General features: G+C 27.1%; 1 protein-coding gene across 2 annotated transcripts in view; it reads right to left on the minus strand.

The window, feature by feature from the left end:
• Window positions 1-19,824, minus strand: part of LOC100212974 (snRNA-activating protein complex subunit 3) — a 35,441-nt gene extending 15,617 nt beyond the window's left edge. The window contains exons 1-6 of one of the 2 annotated variants that reach the window (XM_065816362.1): window positions 19,254-19,824; window positions 15,726-15,811; window positions 15,432-15,492; window positions 9,729-9,815; window positions 8,661-8,699; window positions 6,933-7,034 (exon numbers count right to left, since the gene is read on the minus strand). In XM_065816362.1, coding sequence (XP_065672434.1) covers window positions 6,933-7,034; window positions 8,661-8,699; window positions 9,729-9,815; window positions 15,432-15,492; window positions 15,726-15,811; window positions 19,254-19,484 — 606 coding nt within the window. In that variant the 5' untranslated portion in view covers window positions 19,485-19,824. The remainder of the gene's footprint in view (window positions 1-6,932; window positions 7,035-8,660; window positions 8,700-9,728; window positions 9,816-15,431; window positions 15,493-15,725; window positions 15,812-19,253) is intronic. The other variant, XM_065816363.1, reaches the window with a different exon arrangement.
• Window positions 19,825-20,942: the final 1,118 nt, after the last annotated feature.

Here is a 20,942-nt window from a genome sequence, read left to right on the forward strand (position 1 = left end):
AAAATGTTTGTAGCTAAATAATTATATGGAAAATAATGATAAAATAAATTCTAATTCACTGTCAACAAAGCTGCAAGAAACCACTAATGTGTTGGCAGTAACTAGAAAACAAAGAATTGAGTAAAAGAGTAAGGAAATGGTTGACAGAAGACTTGAAAAGTTGTTGGTTATGAGTCAAGAAAACAAAAAAATGTGAGAGTTTCGAAAATGCAAGGAAAATAACTAGAGTAACAAAGTTTTTAGAGCATGCAGGGACAGATAAAGTAAAAAGATGTGACTTTGCTGAACGACAAGCAGGAATGAGTTTTGGTTAATGGAACTAGAGATAATAGTTGTTTTGAGCAGCGACCATTATAGCTTTTATAGAAAAGAGAAAGAGATGCAACTTTATGACAATAAGAGGGAGACTCTATAAAGCAGGTCCAACTACAATTGCAATGCGTTTTTAGACCTAAAAAAAAAAACTAGAAACATCATTAGAAGAACCAGCCTAAATATACAGTATTCCATACAGGGATGTATGGAATACTGACATATCTCTACAAACCTACTGATTTGTAGAGATCTCTTCTAAGATTTGTAGAGTTTGTTCTCTACAAATCTACAGATTTGTAGAAAACAGTACAAACCTACAGATTTGTAGAGAACAGTAAAAATCTACAGATTTGTAGAGAAATGACTCACTTGAGAACAATACAAATCTACAGTTTTGTATTGTTACAGTACAAATCTACAGTTTACAGAGAACAATATAAATCTACAGATTTGTAGAGAACTGACTCACAAGTAAGATAATGAAGAGCAAAACTAAGTGAAGCAACTGCAATTGGAAATTTAGCAGATGCTAACTTTGCAATTGATTATATGATTCCCATGAGAGGTCAGTAGCAAATGATAATCCAAGAAAAAAAAAAAAAAAAAAGGACTCAGTTGAAGGGTTGCCATTCATCAATATTGGAATGTCGACAGTATTGCAATAGTTGTTTACAGTAAATAAATAAGTTAAAACCACAAACTACTGCAAGCCCCAATCTGTTACAGATGTGAGGTCAGATTCACCATTGGCTGTCTGTTCAAAGCGATCAAGAAGATGAGATTTTGTTGTCAAGACAGGAGTATAAAGTTGAGTCATTAGCAAAAAGACCTACCTTAGATGTATGTTTGTCAGTAAGATCATTAATTTTTATTTAGGAATATTTAAACTATAGCTTATGTGACATTTATTTAGTTGTAAAAAAAAATTTAACCGCAACTATAAATTTTTTGTTAAAGAAACCTAATATTTTATATAAATTTTTTTTTTAATTAAAGGACTTTGAATTAAATATAATTTTAAAAATGTTTTAATTACGTTTTAAAAAAAAGAAAAACAGTTAAAAGTAGAATGTAAAATTTCGCGAAGCTTAAAAAATCTAGTTTCATTTTTTGAGAGCTACAAACTAGACAATGTCTTATCCTGAATCAGTCTGGTTTTAACATAATATTTCTTATTTGAAGAATGAATATGAAAAATATTATCTATTGATTGTGGGAATAAGTAAATTTTCTTTTTTTAAATGTTTTTTTATTCATTCATATTTTTTTTGTTGTATAAGAGATGCCATTGCTAAAATAGTTTGAATTTATATTACTAATATTTATGACTAATATAAACCACTATCAATGTGGTAGTGGTATAGTGATAAAGTGCTCGCCTCGTAAGCGAAAAGTATTAAATTTCATTTGATCATGTCTCTGGTTGCTCAGTTTGTTTCTCTGGACAGTGATCTTGTTAGTTAAGGTTTTGAAATATTTCGAAATTAATGAGTTAAGAGAGGATAATCACAATTTAAAATTAAAAAAAAAAAGTAGTCTTTTTGACTGTAGTCAAAGAGACTACTTTTGGCATTTTGGAAGGCATCCTTGGCATTAGGGAGGCAAATATATACATATATATATATACAGGCTTTGGCAGGGATGGAGGACTATAGCCCCCGCCCGCCTCCACACACGTGCAAATCAGTTTACACTGGTGAAATAAAGCCTGTGCAAAATACAAATTTTTGGTAAAAATAAAGTTAAATATTTTTTGTTTTTATTTAGTTATTTCTTATAAAAATAGTTTTATTTCTTTTAAAAACTTCTCAAATTATGTAATTTTGTAAAACTGTTTGCTTTACTAGTTAAAAAACAAAATAATTTTATTCATGATATGCTAAAAAAATTACGAAAAAAATAATTGTTGAATATTCTGATGTAAAAATAAAAAAGTTATTATAAACAGATATAACTGTTCCGTATTATTCTGTGAAGTGTTCAAAGATAAATAATTAGTATGTTAAAAAGCAGGCAAAATATGCACGTGTTGCAAAAGAATTAAACATAATAGTCTGGATTTTCAGTATTCTTTGGAAATTTGTAAACTTATACAATAAGAACTGTTAGATAATAAAGACAATTTCCTTTTTGTATAATCACACATTTTGCTTAATTGATTGATAAACTAGTTTGTCTTCAAGTTGTTTAAAGTAGCGCATATTTCCCTATTCACTTCCGCGTTAACTTCCTGTTGTTTTTTTTAAAAAGGCGGCAGTTTATTTAATGCTAATTAATTTTTATAGTATAAATTGAGTGTCTGATATAAAGTTATCAAGTTATTCAGGTTAGGTTATTCAGGTATTTTTCACAAAAATGGCGAACAGCTATTTTCGATCCAATAATTCAACCTGCTACAATAGTAAATGATGAAAAAGACAACCTTGATTACGATAGTTTAAGCAGTAAAAGTGAATGGGAAACACCTGAATCGGGTGAAAGTGAGGAAACTGCATTCGGTTTTGAAATTGAAGATATTTTGGGCTAATTTATTTAAAATAAATAATCATAAATAAATTATAACTATGCATATTCCTTTTGTATGATAAAAATAATACTATATGATTTCTTCATATTTTATTTTCGTTTTCATACTTGCACTATATTTAATACATTTAAATATATTTTACAGCAATAAACTTGAAATACAAAATAATACTGCATTTAATACCCTTTCATTGGTTCTATTCATAAAAAAATGTAAAAAAGATTTGTTTGTTTTTTAATTCATATAATGCTTTTTTTTATACGCCTATATTATATAAGAAAAATATATTTAAGAAGTACATATACAAGAACCTTAAAAAATCTATTTGTACTAAGTCTCTTAGAAATTAAAAATTAGATTACCTCAAATTTTAACTAACACATCACATCAACATGACATAATTTCTCCTTATTTCCGAAAAGAATATAAAATCAATTACGAGATCATAAAAAAGTATGATAGTAAATTGAACGGAAACGATAGATAATTAAAAAAGTATGATAGTAAATTGAATGGAAACAATAAATTTTAATCTAAACAGTTGAAAAACAATTGAATTGGTGAGAAGAAGAACAGTACTAGTCCATTTTTTGTTATTTGCACTTATTTTCATAATTTTATTTAACTTATATCGATCTCTCTATGTACTAAAAAAATAATACTAGTCCATCTTTCTTTCATTATTTTTTGCCATAAAGCAGATTTATAAACTATAACTGTTTAAAACTTAAACATTGATTATCTCGAAATGAAAATATATGACTAGTACTGTTCTTCTTTTTACCAATTCAATTGTAAAATAATAGAACTCTTTGATTCAAGGTTTATTTAAAAAAAGATTACAATATAATTGCCACTATACCTTTATAGCTTAGACTTATCATGGTTAAATTTTTAAAATTTAATTTAATTTACAAAGCACAAGAAAAATGAATCAATGAAAGAAGCGCAATAAAAAATGTTATATTTTATTCCATTATTTTAATAAGACATATTAATACACAAATATTAATAAATAAGATATATTAATACACAAATAGATCTTGCAAAATTGCTACATTCATTGCAAAAATTTTGAAGCAAACGCCAAGATGCTTGAATAAAGAAATGTGATGGTTGCAAAGTTTGTTTTTCTGCCATTTTTTGTGTTAACTTCAAAAAACTATTATCTCAACTTTCCAAGTATCCAACTATTCGAAGAATCCAATTATCAAAGTCTTTTTAAATGATTTGTCACTTTCCTACTTATTAACAAAGTGATTGTACAAATTTTTATATACGATGACATTTTCATTCACAAAGAAGAAGAAAGAACAAAGAAATGAATGAAATTTTATACTAATATAATGAAGATCGTTCGTTTTTATAAAATTTATGATGTATAACAGTTCTATACATTCTTGTTTTCTTAGAACGATTGATTATATTTTAACACTTAAATATTGTTTTTTATTTGTTATCTAATTAATTACTAAATAAAAATTAAATATAAAAAAATATTTAAAAAAAAATTAGGTTTTTTTTTTTTGCGAGTTGTTTTTTTGCCTTTTTATCACTAAAAAAACATTTATTATCACAATTAAAATTTTTACAATACCTGGCATGAAGAATCAACAAAATAAAATTTTATCAAAATTAAAGTTATAACATTTTTTTTTTTAATCCTGCTGAAGCCTCTATATATATATATATATATATATATATATATATATATATATATATATATATATATATATATATATATATATATATATATATATATATATATATATATATATATATATATATATATATATATATATATATATATATATATATATATATATATATATATATATAGGGAGTGCTGCTACATCCACCCTCAGTCGATGTAGCAGCACTCCCTTGCAAGTCAGGCTATAAGATAGTCGATGTAGCAGCACTCTGTTGCGAGTCAGGCTATTTGTCAGTCGATGTAGCAGCACTCCGTTGCGAGTCAGGCTATTTGTCAGTCGATGTAGCAGCACTCCATTGCGAGTCAGGCCAAATATTACTGGTTCAAAAGAAACTGTGGACCGCGTTGCAGTGATTGTAACTGGAAATGATTTGGAGAAATTGCTAGCGGTTCCAAAAATTGGAAGAGGAGTAGAACAAGCTAGCGGTTCCAAAAATTGGAAGAGGAGTGGAACAAGCAGCAGCTTGCTTAAAGATCTTGGATGATTGGAAAATTCGAGACAAATTTCAGGGTTTAGTCTTTGACACAACATCATCCAACACAGGTATTCACAAAGGAGCATGTGTTCTGATCGAGGAAGCAGTTGGTCGTGAGCTTGTAAGTATTGGTTGCTGCCACCATGTTTTGGAGGTTGTTCTGAGCAATGTCTTTACAGCTCTCTTTGGTGGAACAGGGGGACCTGAGGTTGACTTGTTCATACAGTTTCAAAAGAAGTGGCCATATATTCAGCAAGCGAGAATCTCTCCAGCTAAAGATGAGCTCTTTATTGGAGATATGGAAGTCCTTCGAAAGGAAATGGTAGCATTCTACACCAAAGCCATCGACCTAAAGCAACCTAGGGAGGATTATCTTGAACTATCTAGGTTATGTCTGGTCTTCCTTGGGGGAGGCTCTGCTGGTGCTGAGATAACATTTCGCGTTCCAGGAGCAATGCATCATGCTCAATGGATGTCAAAGGCAATCTATGCTCTGAAAATGGTACTATTTCAAGATCAGCTTACTCTAACTGTTCAAGAGAAAAAAGATCTAGTAGAGCTTGCATTGCTTGTGGCATTAATTTAATGACTTTTTTGGCACGAAGCTCCTCTGGCTGCAAATGCTCCGTTTAATGATACTCAAATGATGAAACAGTTCCAAAAGTATTCAAACCGCACAATCGCCGTTGCAGCTTTTACTGCATTTTCTCAACACCTTTGGTTCTTCTCAGAACATCTTATAGGTCAGGAATTTTTGATAGCTTGGTTGATCGGGATGTGAAGAGGGCCATGCTAGTTAACCTCCAACTGCCCAAAACAACTCTAGCACTGAAGAGAGTAGATTCCAAGAATACCGACTTCAACAGACTAGAGACATTTGTGACTATGAGAACCTATAGTTTATTCAAGTTATTGAGCAGTACATGTAGAGAAGAGGCCAAAAACTTCATTTCAAAAGATCCTAAATATTAGGAAGACAATGAATCATATCAGAATTTGGCAGAGTCCAAAGAATGAAAGTTGTTAACGACAGCGCGGAACGTGGAATAGCATTAATTCGACAGTATAAGGAATCGATTACAAAGGATGAAGAACAAAATCAGTTCCTACTTCAATTTGTTCAACATCACCGCCAGCTATACCCTAATTCATCCAAGGCAGCCATGTTGGGGAAAGATGACAAAATTGTTCATTAATAAATATACATTTTTCAACATATTCACAATATTCTTGCTTGATATTACATTTTTGTTTAAAAATTATGAAACATTGAAATACTTTAATGAAAATTGATCAGATGATCTATATTCATTAGATACTTTGCAAGCATTCATATTTACCTGATTTAAATTATTAGTTTCTTTAATTTTTAAATTTGATATTAAATAGTAGTGAAAACTTAAATTTTTTGATTTTTTATCATTGTGTTCAAAAAGTCAAAATTTATAGCAACCCCTAAATGTTATCAGATTTGCTTCAAATTTGGCTACAACATTGCAAATATTAATAGGAACAAAGGTAGCCTTGTGGAGAAATGAATTTCAATAATTTATAATTTTGGACCATCCTAATATATATATATATATATATATATATATATATATATATATATATATATATATATAAATATAAATATATATATATATATATATACATATATATATATATATATATATATATATATATATATATATATATATATATATATATATATATATATATATATATATATATATATATATATATATATATATATATATATATATATATATATAATGTTGTTACAACATTGAAAAATATATTAAGGCAAGATTATAAATTTGTAAAAAAATATATGTATAAAATATATATTAACATAATTAATACAAAAAAAAAATGATTTTTAAATTTTAAAACATACCTTCACAGGTTTAGCACAACTGAGATCAGGGTTTTTACTAAAGTCTCCATAAATAATGTTGTCTGAAGTGCATACTATAACATCCCTTAAAGCTGTTAATTTCTGACAAAAGAAAAAAAAAATCATTTAACAATAGTAAGAAGAAAACTAGAAATTAAAAAAAGTGACAATACAATAAAATGAAGGCAAAATAGTTATGTCTATCATAAAAGCAAAATAGCATAAGTTGATTTTTACCAATAATATATACTTTTCTTATAAGCTAACTTAATATTAAGTAGCCTAACATTAGGCATAATGATGTATATCCAACTGACCTATAACCTTCTAGACTAGATACACCCATTATCTAGAATGTCTTTTTTGAAAAAAGCATATAAGTAAAAAAAAAAAAAAAAAAATAAAAAAAAAAAAACAGATCAAAAAACTTTTTAAAGCAACAAAGGAAAGTCTAATAATCTATATCTCAAACATGGGTTTGATCTTATTACCTCTTCTAAGGAAAAGGCTGAACTATTTGCAAAGAACTTTTTATGAACTTTTTTTTTTTGAACTAAATCATATCTTAAACCTAATGACCATACTATTCCATTTACTAATTTCAAGACAGCTTAATTAAATATTAGACTTTCAAATCAGTTCTGCTTTGGTTGCAAAAGTTAAACTCACTGAAACTCCTTTACATCTTCTGGTCTTTATATCTTTTTTATTTGTGGTATTATAACCATCTCATTGTACTGCTAACTTGTTAATTGTTACAACAGAAAGGTTATAATGTGCATTAGATTGAAGTGGTGAGAGAAGGGCTATTGCTATCCAAGACTTTAAATAAAACTTAGCATGCTGGTTTACTTCATAAACTCGCTTCATATAGTGTGTCTGGAAAAGTTTTTGAAATTCATTTCTTTCTTTAAAAATTTTAAGGTTATTCTTTTCTAATCGCAGCATTAATGTTGTCCTTGATAAACAACACTCTCTTTCATTCCTAGCAACATCTGTGGCACTACATGATTCTATTCTTGACCAATCTTCATTATTAATAACTTTCATGACAACCCCACCTCTTAAGTGGCTCAATTTACTGACAATACAATTACTCTTGACAAAAAAGTCATTACTTAGAACAGGTAGATCTTGAATATCTCTCTTCAAATGACAGCTTGGAGCTGGTGAACTTTGACCTAAACAAAATTCTGTTTTTTTACTGCTAATATTATTGTTTTTGTTATTCCTAATTTTATGAATGCCAACATTTTTGCTGAGACCCCAACTTTATGTCTTTTCGGATTATCATTCACAACTGACTTCTCATGGAAACCATATACACAATACACTGCAAAGTTTGCATAGAAGTTAGATAAAATTACTTTCCTTTATTGGGCTCATCATTTTCTTAATCCTGATTCGATTCTCTATGTTGATTGTTGTCCAACTTACAAGTCCAACCTGCAAGTCCAACCTACAAGTCTAAGTCCTTAAAGTAGTAAAAAAATAGAAGAAAACTACTAGTAACTAAAAGAAACTAAAAAAATGAGGAATCTTAATGGTATTGATAGAAGAATTTTACATTGTTGCTAAATTGACACTTAAAGTTGCACATTAAGAAAAATGCTTAAAATTTTTTCAAGCATAAAAAAAATTGTAAATTTATTTGATAGTGACTATTGCTATTAAAACACAGCAAAATAAAACCTAAAAAAAAAAAAAAAAACTTTAAAAAAAAATTACTTGATTTGGAAGCACATAAAATTCTTGGAAAACTTTTCTCTAAAAAGAAAAAAAAAATTTTTTAACAAATATTTTTAAAAAATCAAGAACTTATAAAAAAAAATCAGGAACATATAAACTTATAAACTCTAATAAAAAAAATAATTGTAACAATCGATTTAATTTTGAAACAAAAAGATTTTAAATTTAATCAAAAATAGTTACATCAAATCAATTGTTTATGTTTCATGTTCAATCAAACTACAGCTCTGAGCATGAAAATAGCAGTACTAAAACATTTGTATTTTCATTATTACTCTCCTTCTGTATAATATAGAAAGACTTTTTATGTGTATATACAAGAATGGGATAGTGGTTCGTTCTTCATGGAGGTACAGGCTCAAGACAATATGTAAGAGGTCCAGCTAATACAGAATTCCAGAAAAAATATAAAGTCTGTGAAATAGGGTGGAGATAAAGTCAAGGCAAGGGGCTTCTCTTCATATAATGATATTGACCCTATTTAATGGACTAATGTTTAGACTAATGTTTTTATGGACCAACATATATATGTCAACATCCTTGATAATGCTGCCCATTTTAATGAAGATATGCTGCTAATGCTGCCCTAATCTAATGAAAATATGCATCCTTGTTGAATAGCTCGTTGTCTTGTTGGATCTTCCAACAAGACAACGAGCTATTCAACAAGGATAGTACGCAATACCCACAGAAAAATGTCAATCCTTAGTTGACTCAATCCATTGGCTTTGCAAAGCTGTTATAAAAAAACAAAGGTTTCAAAACAAAATGTTAAGAGCAAATATTATATTATACTTAATTTTTAATTTTTTAAATATTTAAGACTAGAAAAATTAGTATTTTTCTCCATTTTCAGATACCACTGCTATTTCAATGACTGCAACCTTTTAATATTACTGCTTTGTTTCTGAAATTTTTACAGTAATTAGTAAAATAAAATTGCTTAATGGTATTCAAAAAATTTCAGGTACTGCTGTTTTTATGCTCATAACTATAAATGCACAGACCAAACCATTTAAATACCAAAAAAAGACTATAAATCCAAACCTTTTGTGAATGATAAACTGAAACTGCTAATAAGACTTCATCATTTGGTATTTTTTCACAAGTTTCTGGTTCTTTAGGTAAGTCTTCCTGATAAAAATATATTTTCAAAAACTAATTTTTTAATGATTAAAAATTATTTTCAAAAACTAATTGTAAGTTTAAATAATTGTAAATTTTTAAAAAACCTAAATAACTTTGCGTCAAAATTATCATTATTATTATCAATCAAATATCATGATTTGGGATGGCCCATAAATTATGCAACGATAAATTTCACTAATAAATAAAACAAAACAAAAATTTTCCCTTGCAGAGTCGTAAGTTAAATAAAAAATCAAAATAGCTCATAAAGTTTAATGAAAATCGCCACCTAAGAGAAATTAAGATATCCTTCTTTTTTGAAAATAAATTTATTATGTAAATTGTGGACAACCCCTTTACAAATAAAGCTTAAACTCTTACTTTTTAAAAAATTTTTCATCAAAGTTTTCAGTTTTATTTATTTATTATTATTGCAAACTGTATGTATGTGTGTGTATATATATATATATATATATATATATATATATATATATATATATATATATATATATATATATATATATATATATATATATATATATATATATATACATACATATATATATATATGTATATATATATATATATATATATATATATATATATATATATATATATATATATATATATATATATATATATATTAATGATTTCTTCAGTATTATATAAATTTACAATTAAAAGGTAAATTTAACTCGAAAACTGAAAGGGGATAATACCTAATGAAAGCGGTCTTACTTATTTCCTAATTTTTACAGTCGATATATTGTCTTAAAAAATGAAACAAAATTTTAAAATCGACATTCAGCACAACCAATATTGTGACATTTTGAAGCCATACTAAGAGCACAAAGATTTTTTTGCACTTAAAAGCAAATCTGTTTCTTTCAATCAATTAGCTTCAATTGCAATTTTGTTAATGGCTTGATTCGCCAACACGTAACTCTTAAAGTTAGGAAGGACTATTCTTTTGTTAACTCTGAAAGATTTATCAATTTTAACCCAGCTAAAATCATAAATTAAAGATGATGGTGCTAATCCAACACATATCTTCCATGCTTAGATTCTAATAGCCATTTGATACTCTTGATCTAACGATAACAGATTCTATTTTTTTAGGATTGGTCTTGTATGTATCTTGTTGGGACCGATAATCCGTAAAGCTTTATTTTGTAAACATTTGAGTTGCATAACTTTTTTTGATTTACTATTTCCCCAAATTTCAACACCATACATTAAATGGCTTCTAATTAAAGCGTTGCATTAAAAAACTTTAGATTTACTAGACAATAGTTTATTGAACTTTCTGAGTAGGTAGATGACTTTACTTATCTTTTTTGATATTTGTACTATATGGTGATTTCATTTTGTTGTCCCAAAAAATACCAAGAATGCTAACTCTTTTTTCTTTATATTTTTCTCCACATTGGGTAACCTTAAGCCCTTGTAACATTATTTCTATACTTTTTGTGCTACCAAATATTGTTATTTTTATTTTTTCAGGATGAAGTGATAGTTCATTCGCTAAAAACCAATTACTAATTTTTTTTAATGCCCTGCAATATATTTCCTGAAACTGTTCGATAGAGTCAACCTTCGCAATCATTGTTGGATCATCAGCAAAAAAGATAGTGTCTAATTCTGTTGCACCTGGCAGGTCATAAATATAAATTTTGAAAAGTAATAGACCCATACGTGTTCCTTGACCAACACCTAACTTTACTACACTTTCTTTTGATGTAGAACTTCCAATAACAACTGACTGCTTCTGTTTGTTAAATATGAAGAGATCAATTTTAAAGTTTTTTTCACAAATATTTTAAACTTGCTGTAAATAATACTATGGGCACAGCTATCAAAAGCTTTTTTTACATCAAGTAAAATGACTGCAACAATTTTATTTTGGCTTCTATAGTCCGTTATCATATTGAGAACTTTTAATTTAGTATGTATTGCATTGCATCCCTTTTTGAAGCCAAATTGATTAATCGGAATAACTCCATTACCATCAAAAATTTTCTCAATTTGATATATAACAGCTTTTTCAAATATTTTTAATAATGCTGGCAATATACTTATTGGCTTGTAATTCTTCATAACAGTTATATTTCCTTTTTTATAAACAGGTTTTATCATAGCTAGGTTATTTTCATAGACAAATTCTTTTAATAATTTAAAATTACTACTAAGACTGCATATATTTATACAATAGCATTTTAAATGAATTGGTTTATGACTTTGTTTTTATCAACCATCATTAAGGCAGTTGTGGTTGTTTATATTATTAACTATTTTGTGACTATTTTAAAAAAAACTTGAACTAGTCATTTTTATCAATTATAACTTTGATGATTTTCTCATCTTTAATGATGAATCGAAAAGGGCTGAAATTCGGATTTATTGTTCAATTTACTTCTCTCTGTAATTAATAATTTTCTGCTTTCCATTGTGCGAAGGTAAGGTCATAAGTTGATAAAAACTTTGTTTTTTATTTGTCAATTTTACTCAATTTGCAAGCTTCTTTAATTACTTCAAAAAATGATTAGAATAGTTGTTAATCATTCATTCTTTCCAAGGTTTCTATAGAGAAAGCATTTAGAATACTAGGCTCTTGGTCATTTGTCTAAGGTTTATCATCAGTAAAAAGAATGCTAAACAAAACTTTAGAACTTTGGCTATTTATTTTTCCATTTTCTAGTTCAGCAACATGCTTTTTTAGATGTTCATTCCACTTTAGCAAATCATGTATTAATATTTCAAGTGTTTCAAATTTCTTGTCTTGAAGTTCTTTATAAGCATTAAAATCAAAAATTTGAACATTAACCATTATTAAATCATTTTTAAGTTTTTGTACAAATTTAAGTATAGCAAATAAAAAACATCTTCAGGCTGAAAAGCAGCAGTCGAATGATATATATATACATACATATATGTGTATATATATATATATATATATATATATATATATATATATATATATATATATATATATATATATATATATATATATATATATATATATATATATATATATGTATATATATATATGTATATATATATATATATACACAACCCTTGGAATAAGGAAAAATGAGACTTGATACCGACCTCAAACTGTTAGAGGTCGGTATCAGGTCAGCAAAAAAGGTCAGCAATTTTTTGCCAACCTCAAACACTTTTAGGTTGGCAGTTAGGTGAGCATTGCCGAATGCCGACTCTAATTCCATGGGCTGTATATATATACATATACATACATACATATATATATATATATATATATATATATATATATATATATATATATATCATATATATATATATATATATATATAGAACTCTTATATGTTGTCCTAAAGTTTTTTCCATATTTTGTTGACAAAAAGTAAAAACTAAAATGCAAGACCGGAATTTTTTTTTTTTATTAATTGATAGACTGCCTGCCCCAACCAAACCTTTCGAGTCAGGCTATTTGTCAGTCGATATAGCAGCACTCCCTTGCGAGTCAGGCTATTTGTCAGTCGATGTAGCAGCACTCCCTTGCGCGTCAAGCTATAAGATAATCGATGTAGCAACACTCCGCGCATGATTTACAGTAAAAAAAATTAAAATAAAAACATTTTATTAAAAAAAATAAAAATAAAAACATTGTTTATATTGTTAAAAACATTCAGAATGTTTTTAAAATATTCGTATGTGTTGTATGTGTTGGCGTAAGAATCACTTTTTTCCTTCCGTGTTTCCCAAACGCAACAAACTATAGAACTATATATATATATATATATATATATATATATATATATATATATATATATATATATATATATATATATATATATATATCATATATATATATATATCATATATATATAATATATCATTAATGATAAGTAAACACCTAACATCAATAATAACAGAAATATCAACAAAATAACAATTGTTAATGATACAATATAAATAAAATAATAATGACAATAAATGTTTTTGTTTATATGAAAACCAAAGTTGTATATAAAAACAAATATTTTATTTTAAAATAAAGTTAGGCTAATTAGTACTAATACTCATTATTAATTACACTATTTGTGAACAACCTTAAAATGTTAAAACTATTTATTGAATTTTTTTTTTTTTAAATCAAATATAAAAAAATCTAAAGTACCAACAGTTTGACTTGACATAAAAATTAACTCTTTACACAAAAAAAGGTTCCAAGTCTATCCCGAGCAAGTTACTTAAAAAAAATAGTAAAAGATGGCCTTGTTTCTTACTTAAAAGTTAAAAATCAAACACTTAAGTGGTTTCTATCAAATGAATAATTAACCTTATTGAAGCTTTAGACATAATATCAACTAAAATGACTAAAGGCTGTGGTGTAGTGGTGTAGTGGTATAATGCTCACTTTTTAAGCCAAAAGTTCTGAGTTTAATCCCTACCACATCTCTGGTAGTAACGTGTTTAACCTATTACTTTATGCACCTGCTCAGTTCAATAGGGTTTGTGTTTCAGAGCTAAAGAGTTGAGAGAAAGTTGTTACCAATATAACAAAAAAGTAGCCTGCTCAACTGTAATGGTCTCCTCAACCATCGGCCCTGGGGAGGTGAATTTATATTTAAAAGAAAGAAGGTATATAGATAGCATAACCTTCACTATTGAAATTATTTTCAGTATCAACTCTGTATACTTAGACATTGAAAAATACCCATTAATGCCTCAACATGATTTACTAATTTAAAAAGTAAGCATGTATGGAATAACAGATAAACTGCAACTATGGGTCAAATCTTTTCTATCTAATAGATTACAAAGAGGATTTATGCGCCAATGATCAAATCGAAACATTTGATACATCGATTGGATTATTGATGCATAACTCAATGAATACAACTTTTTTCGTACATGTAGTACAGGACAAATAAAATTGAAAGTGACGGAGTATAAAAATGTAACAAATCCTTATTTAAAAACACAATAATATTAGTTTAAGTTGGGTTAACTATAAAGGAGCCATTAACACAAAAATTACTGTGACAAAATAAAACATTGATACCATTTGTTTTATAAATGTGTTTTTATTATGTTTTAAATAGAAGCTTTTTATAAATAAAATAAAAGTGTAAATATTATGACTACTATAATAGCTAACTTTACTAAAACTTGTGAAGAAAAAATGTAAAAATCTATACAAAAGTATTTATAATTAGCATGTTTAGCCTGTTTAGCAAGTTTAGATTATTTAAAAAAAAATATAAACTGTGTTTACTAATGCTGTAAGACTTATTTCTTGGCACAAATCTGAATGGATTAGAGTTACAAGTAGTGTACCTCAATGTTTTGGAGACAGTAATATTTTTACTATACATAAATAAAAAATAATAATAACAACACCAAAATATAAATATAAATAACTATAACAAAATTACTATAAAGCTTATTGATGCAAAAACAAATTAATAAATATTAAAAAACAGCCTAATACTTTAAAACAATATTGAAAAAATCACTATAAGGACCAATACTTGGAAGATGCAAAGTATGAAAATATACAAACCAATTTGATTGGACTAAAATATTGCACATAACTTACTTACGTACAAAAATGAAATAAAAAATAAAAAACATTACCTCTATAAAGTTTGGAACATAGACCAATTCTTCAAACTTTGTTTTTAACTGCTTTGTAAGCCTTAAAGTAATTTATACTATGCAGTGCAATTTTATGTAAATACTATTATAACTTGTTGTTTATTACATTATTTAACATTTTTTAAACTTAATAAATAATTTTAACACTTTTAAAACTTAATTTTGTCTGAATACAACATTACCATTGCCTTATAAGTAAAGCCTGCCTAAAATAAGCAGTTGATTAGCTTATAAAAAATAAATAAACATTAGAAAAAAAAGACACGTTAATACCTAACAATTTGTAGTTCACTATTATCAGGAAAATCTTCGTAACCTCTCACTTTTTTAGAATCAAAATTTTCTTTCTCAAAGGCACACTATTTTAAAAAAAAAGTAAAATTTTTTCACCTTTGAAATTTTTTATCCTTAATTAACTATTTTAAACATATATACAATCTTTTAAAAAAAAGTTTTTAAAGAAACTTAGATATGCTCAATAAACATTTATTTTATATTGTTTTAAAAATTGTTTTATATTGTTTTAAATATTAAAAAATGTAAATTCAAGTGTAATTACTTAACTAATTCTTTTTAATTTGAAAAAAAAAAAAAAGTCTTTTTGTGATTTAATTATAATCATGATAACAATGATACCCAATCAAAAAAACAATGAAAACCAAACCATGGTTTATTTAAAAATAAATAAATTTTAGGAATAATTTAACACATTATTTATGATAAAAACATTTTTTTATTTAATATAATTAACAATTATAAGTCCAATTTTTTATTTCTGTAATTGTTATTAGACTATGCGACTAATCCAGCTTTTCAACTATACATAGTTTATCTCAATTAAATATAACATACTAACAAAAATGAAGAATTCAATAATTCAATTTAAAAAAAGCATTTAATAATTAATTTTGAATGATTTTATTATTCTTTTAAATATTTTTTTTTCTCAAAACATGTTTTTTAAACATAAAAGTGAACTGAATGTTTCAAAATTTAAATTTTTTGTTAGTTTAAATAGAATCTGCTGATGAAAATATTCTTTCATAAGGTCAACCCTTAGAATTAAAAAAATTGAGGTCGGCAATAATTTGCCGACCTTTATCGTGATGTTTAATCTTTTTTAAAGTGTGATACAAAATATCCAGGGTTGTCTACCGTTTCTTTGAAAGAATCCGATTAAGGAAATTCTTCTTTGAACTCAATATATTTGTCAATTTGGTGATCTCTTCTCTTGTCCATCCACTTTTAAACTCTCTCAGCTATTATAAGACTTGCATCATTTTTACTCAATTCAGTAACAATAGTTTCAACTGGTGCAAGAACTTCAACATAGTTTTTTAGTGATAAAATATCATTTTCTGAAATAGGGTTAAAGCTCAGTTTAATTAAAAATTTGTTAATACTATCATATAGAATTAAAAATCGTTCTACCATTACTTGTACTTACGTTCTACATTACTTCTACATTACAATTACTTAATTATTACGTTCTACATTACTTCTACATTACAATTACTTAATTATTGAACTCAATTACAATTACTTCAATTACTTAATTATTGAACTCAATTACAATTACTTCAATTACTTAATTACTTCTACATTACAATTACTTAATTATTCCACTCAAGGAACTCTTTTTGTTTTTATGTCTAACTTAAACTTTTTTTTTTTTGCATTATTTTATTTTGTTGCAGAATAGAATGCTTTGACCAAGACATAGAGATAATTATGATAATTATGCTTTGAAGCTGATTTAAACATTCTTAGAACTCCTCTTAATTTGATAATTAAATATTTTTGTGATGATTGGAGCATCCTTATTTGACATAAGTATAAACATATTAATGTTTGGTGTTTCCTCCATGTCAGGAAGTTAGTTCAAACACCAAAAAATGGTGGATCCGCCCCTGTATATTTAATGTCATAGCATATTCATTTTCTTCAACAAATTCTGAATTGTTAAAGTACTAATCTTGTGTGAAATCCTTTTCTAGTTCCTTTCCCATATCATCATAAACAAAATCTTTAATATACTCAAACACTTCATTAATTATATAATTTTTTGGTATATAAAAACAATCCATCACAGCGATGATGGATTGTTTTTATATACCGAAATACAGCGTGTGATTATAGCAAAGTTAATTTAAAATAATTACCATATTCCTACATTTTCACAATTTTACAATATCATTAGAGATACTGCATTGTTAGTTGAGACAATAATAACAAAGTCTACAAATAATCTTAGCTTAAAACAAACGTTCAACTATTTCATTTGCGTGCAAAATTATTTCTGTCAAGCATGCATTAAATCTGTCAAACTACATTTGCCTGCCAAATTCAGTTTGACAGATTTAATCACATTGCATTTAATTGTATTTGAGTCTATTTCATGTACAAGAGCTGTTCATGTGAAATAGTGTTATCTGTCTATTTGCAATGTAATTGCAAAATTAAGCTTTGTATTTTTAATTTTGCAAAATTTCCTCAAAGATCAGAACATTTTTCTTTAAAAAAGCTGTTGATACACTTTGTCAAAAGTTTTGGTCTCATTATAAAAATATATTATAGGTATATTTTTAAATAGAAGAGAACATCCTAGATTGATTTTGATCATGCATGCATAAAGACCTTGAACTTTGCAGTGTACTTAAGCAAGATTATCTTTAGCAGGTTTGTGAAGCACATCCCTAATTTGTGAAAAGCCATCTGCATTATTGGCAAATAATATAGTTTGCAAAACCAGCACGTTAAAAAACTGTTTTTTTAGGTAGAAATGCTATCTTCTCCTTTCAAAACTTTGCACCACATCTCATCTGGTCAAATAAACAGCTCTTCAATAAAGTTAAAAAAACTTAAAGCAATCGAACAACTCTCAGCTGCAGCCACTCCAACCAAATTTAAAGAATGTCCAGCACAAGGAGCCAAAATGCTAGATTGTTCTGTTCTTTAACTTTTGTTTGCACACAATTTTACATTCCATATATTGTTGAGGCATTGTCATATGGCTGCCACATCAATACTTAATGTCGATTTTGTGTGAAATTAGAAATTCCAAAAGGTCATCAAATATATCTTGTGCTGTATATCCCTGATTGTCATGAATGTTACAAATCTTTTAATAGACGATCTCCTTTCCTTAAGTTCCTTACGCAAAAACAAGTCATTTACCAATCAGTGTTGAGATGCTAACATAACAATTAAGAAATTAAATTCCATTTTTGCATATTGCAAGTAAAAGTATTTCATTGTATAAAGTAATACTTCTTAATAGTTTGTTTTAATTTCTTTGAACGTTAAAAAAGAAAAAAGTTGTGAACTAGCTTCTTTTCCTTTCCTCACCATCCAAAAATGTAACTTTCAATTTTTGAACTCTCTGTTGAGATTATGTTTAATACAACTACAAGTTAAAAATAAATTTGAAACAAAAAGACATAAAAAATAAATTGCTTTTATAGGAAACATTAAAAATAATAACGACCCTTCATTTCCACCATGAGAAATAAAAAAATGGTCACATTCAAAATTTTGATGTTGCTACCTAAATATTTGTTGAATACATGTATGGGATTTCACATGTCTCTCTAATCTCTCCTAATAATCAGAAAAGAGATTTGTATTTGAATTCAAAAGAAGATTTTTACAACAGCATAAGATTTTATTTATATATAACTAATATTTTATGCTGTTGCAGATGACTATTATATAAGCCTAACTGCTTAATATAACACCAATTCAAATATCTTTAACTTTATAAAATACAAACAGCAAAAAATACATTAAAAAAATATACACCTTTAAGTTTTCAATACTGCAAACATCTTCAAGCTCTTCTATGGTCTGTTGATTACAATTTAGAAGCTCTTCTAATTTTTTATTAGATTCTTCATTGGACAAAATAATTGCCGGAAAAAAATCTTCACATACAAGTTCTTTAAACTGATTTTTGAAATCAGATATAGATATTAAAGGAGATGAAAAATGTTCTGCTTCCAATATAGGATTGCTTCTAAAAAAGCCCTCCATTTTATTTTTAGTAAATTAATCCTTTTTAGAAAGAAAAAAAGTTTAAAAAAATAAAACACTTAAAGAAATGAAAAAACTTAAAACTATTTTTCTAATAATACTTAACTAAACGGGCCAAATGTGTCAATTTTGCTTAATTCCGATATAAGCAAATGAGCAACCATTTTAGAGCTTTACAAAAGCCACTAGAAACGATATATCCAATTAGAGAGAAATATAAACTCGTATTCTATTTTATATATTCTAATTTTAGTCTACCAGTAAATAGATAGAGCCTAGGTAATAATTTTGATATACAAGCAATATAAATCAACACAATCTTTAAAAAACGCATTTTTTTTTTTCAAAAAAAAACCTTAAATATTATTTTGCGCAGTTTTGACGGCAAATTATACAAAAAAATAACAGCAAAATTTTATTTGAAAAATTTCTTTTTTCTAATTTTAATTTTTATTAGGTATTATTATTTTATTTTAGGTATATATAAACTTATTTCACAAAGAAAGGAAGGGTATATAAAAAAAGAAGGAATATTTAAAAAAAGGCTAGTTTATGGTATCCAGGAAAGAGGTGCAGGGCCGCCGAGGGCCATCACGCCACCTGGGAAAGCATCCATGATTGGCGCTCTTATTTATCGAAATTTTCCTTTATTATAGATAAAGAACCTTTTTTTAAGGCACCTTCTTTCCATTTGGTACCCCTTGGATATCTGCCGCCCGGGACAAATTGTCCCTTTCTCTTCCCCCCCCCCCCACCTCTCGGCGGCCCTGCAGAGGTGTAGCTACTGTGGAACAGTTGGAGCAAACAGGATCGTCCCGAGGAAGGGGGCGTAGAGGCTGTCTAATGTTACTAGTTGGCAAATCGGAAACTGGAGTCGGCAAAACGGGATCTATAGTTAGCAGTCGGCAAATGTTGGTCAACGAAGACATTTTTTTTTTTTTTAAATCGTCAAAAGAAATTTTATGGGTCTTAGAAATAATAAAATTACTTCCAACTGCGACGCTATTTTAGCCCACCTTTTAATGAAACCTAATTACTTGCGTCCGGACATACAAAACGAACTAATTAATTTGATTGCTGATGAAGAAATGTCCATATTAAGAGCGAATTAAAGGAGGCCGCTTTCGTAACAATAATAACAGATACAACGCAAGATCTATCAAAAATCAATCAGCTAAGCACCATATTATATTTTTATAAAAAAAAGATGAAAATGAAAAGCCAGTAGAGCTACAAATAAAGAAAATTTTTTGTGGATTTACTCAGGTAACTGATTAAGGTCACAAAGATTAGAAGTAAAAGTCTTTAAACTCAAAAAATTTTACCAATCTATAAAAAGTAGTAGTGGTCAAGGTTATGACGGAACTAAAATATGATTGGTAGCTACCAAGGTTTACAAGCATGAATTAGACAACGAACAATTTTCAATAATTATTTTGATAATAGTACAAACTAAAT

The sequence above is a fragment of the Hydra vulgaris genome, chromosome 13 (assembly GCF_038396675.1).
Source record: "Hydra vulgaris chromosome 13, alternate assembly HydraT2T_AEP".
NCBI classification, from domain to species: domain Eukaryota; kingdom Metazoa; phylum Cnidaria; class Hydrozoa; order Anthoathecata; family Hydridae; genus Hydra; species Hydra vulgaris.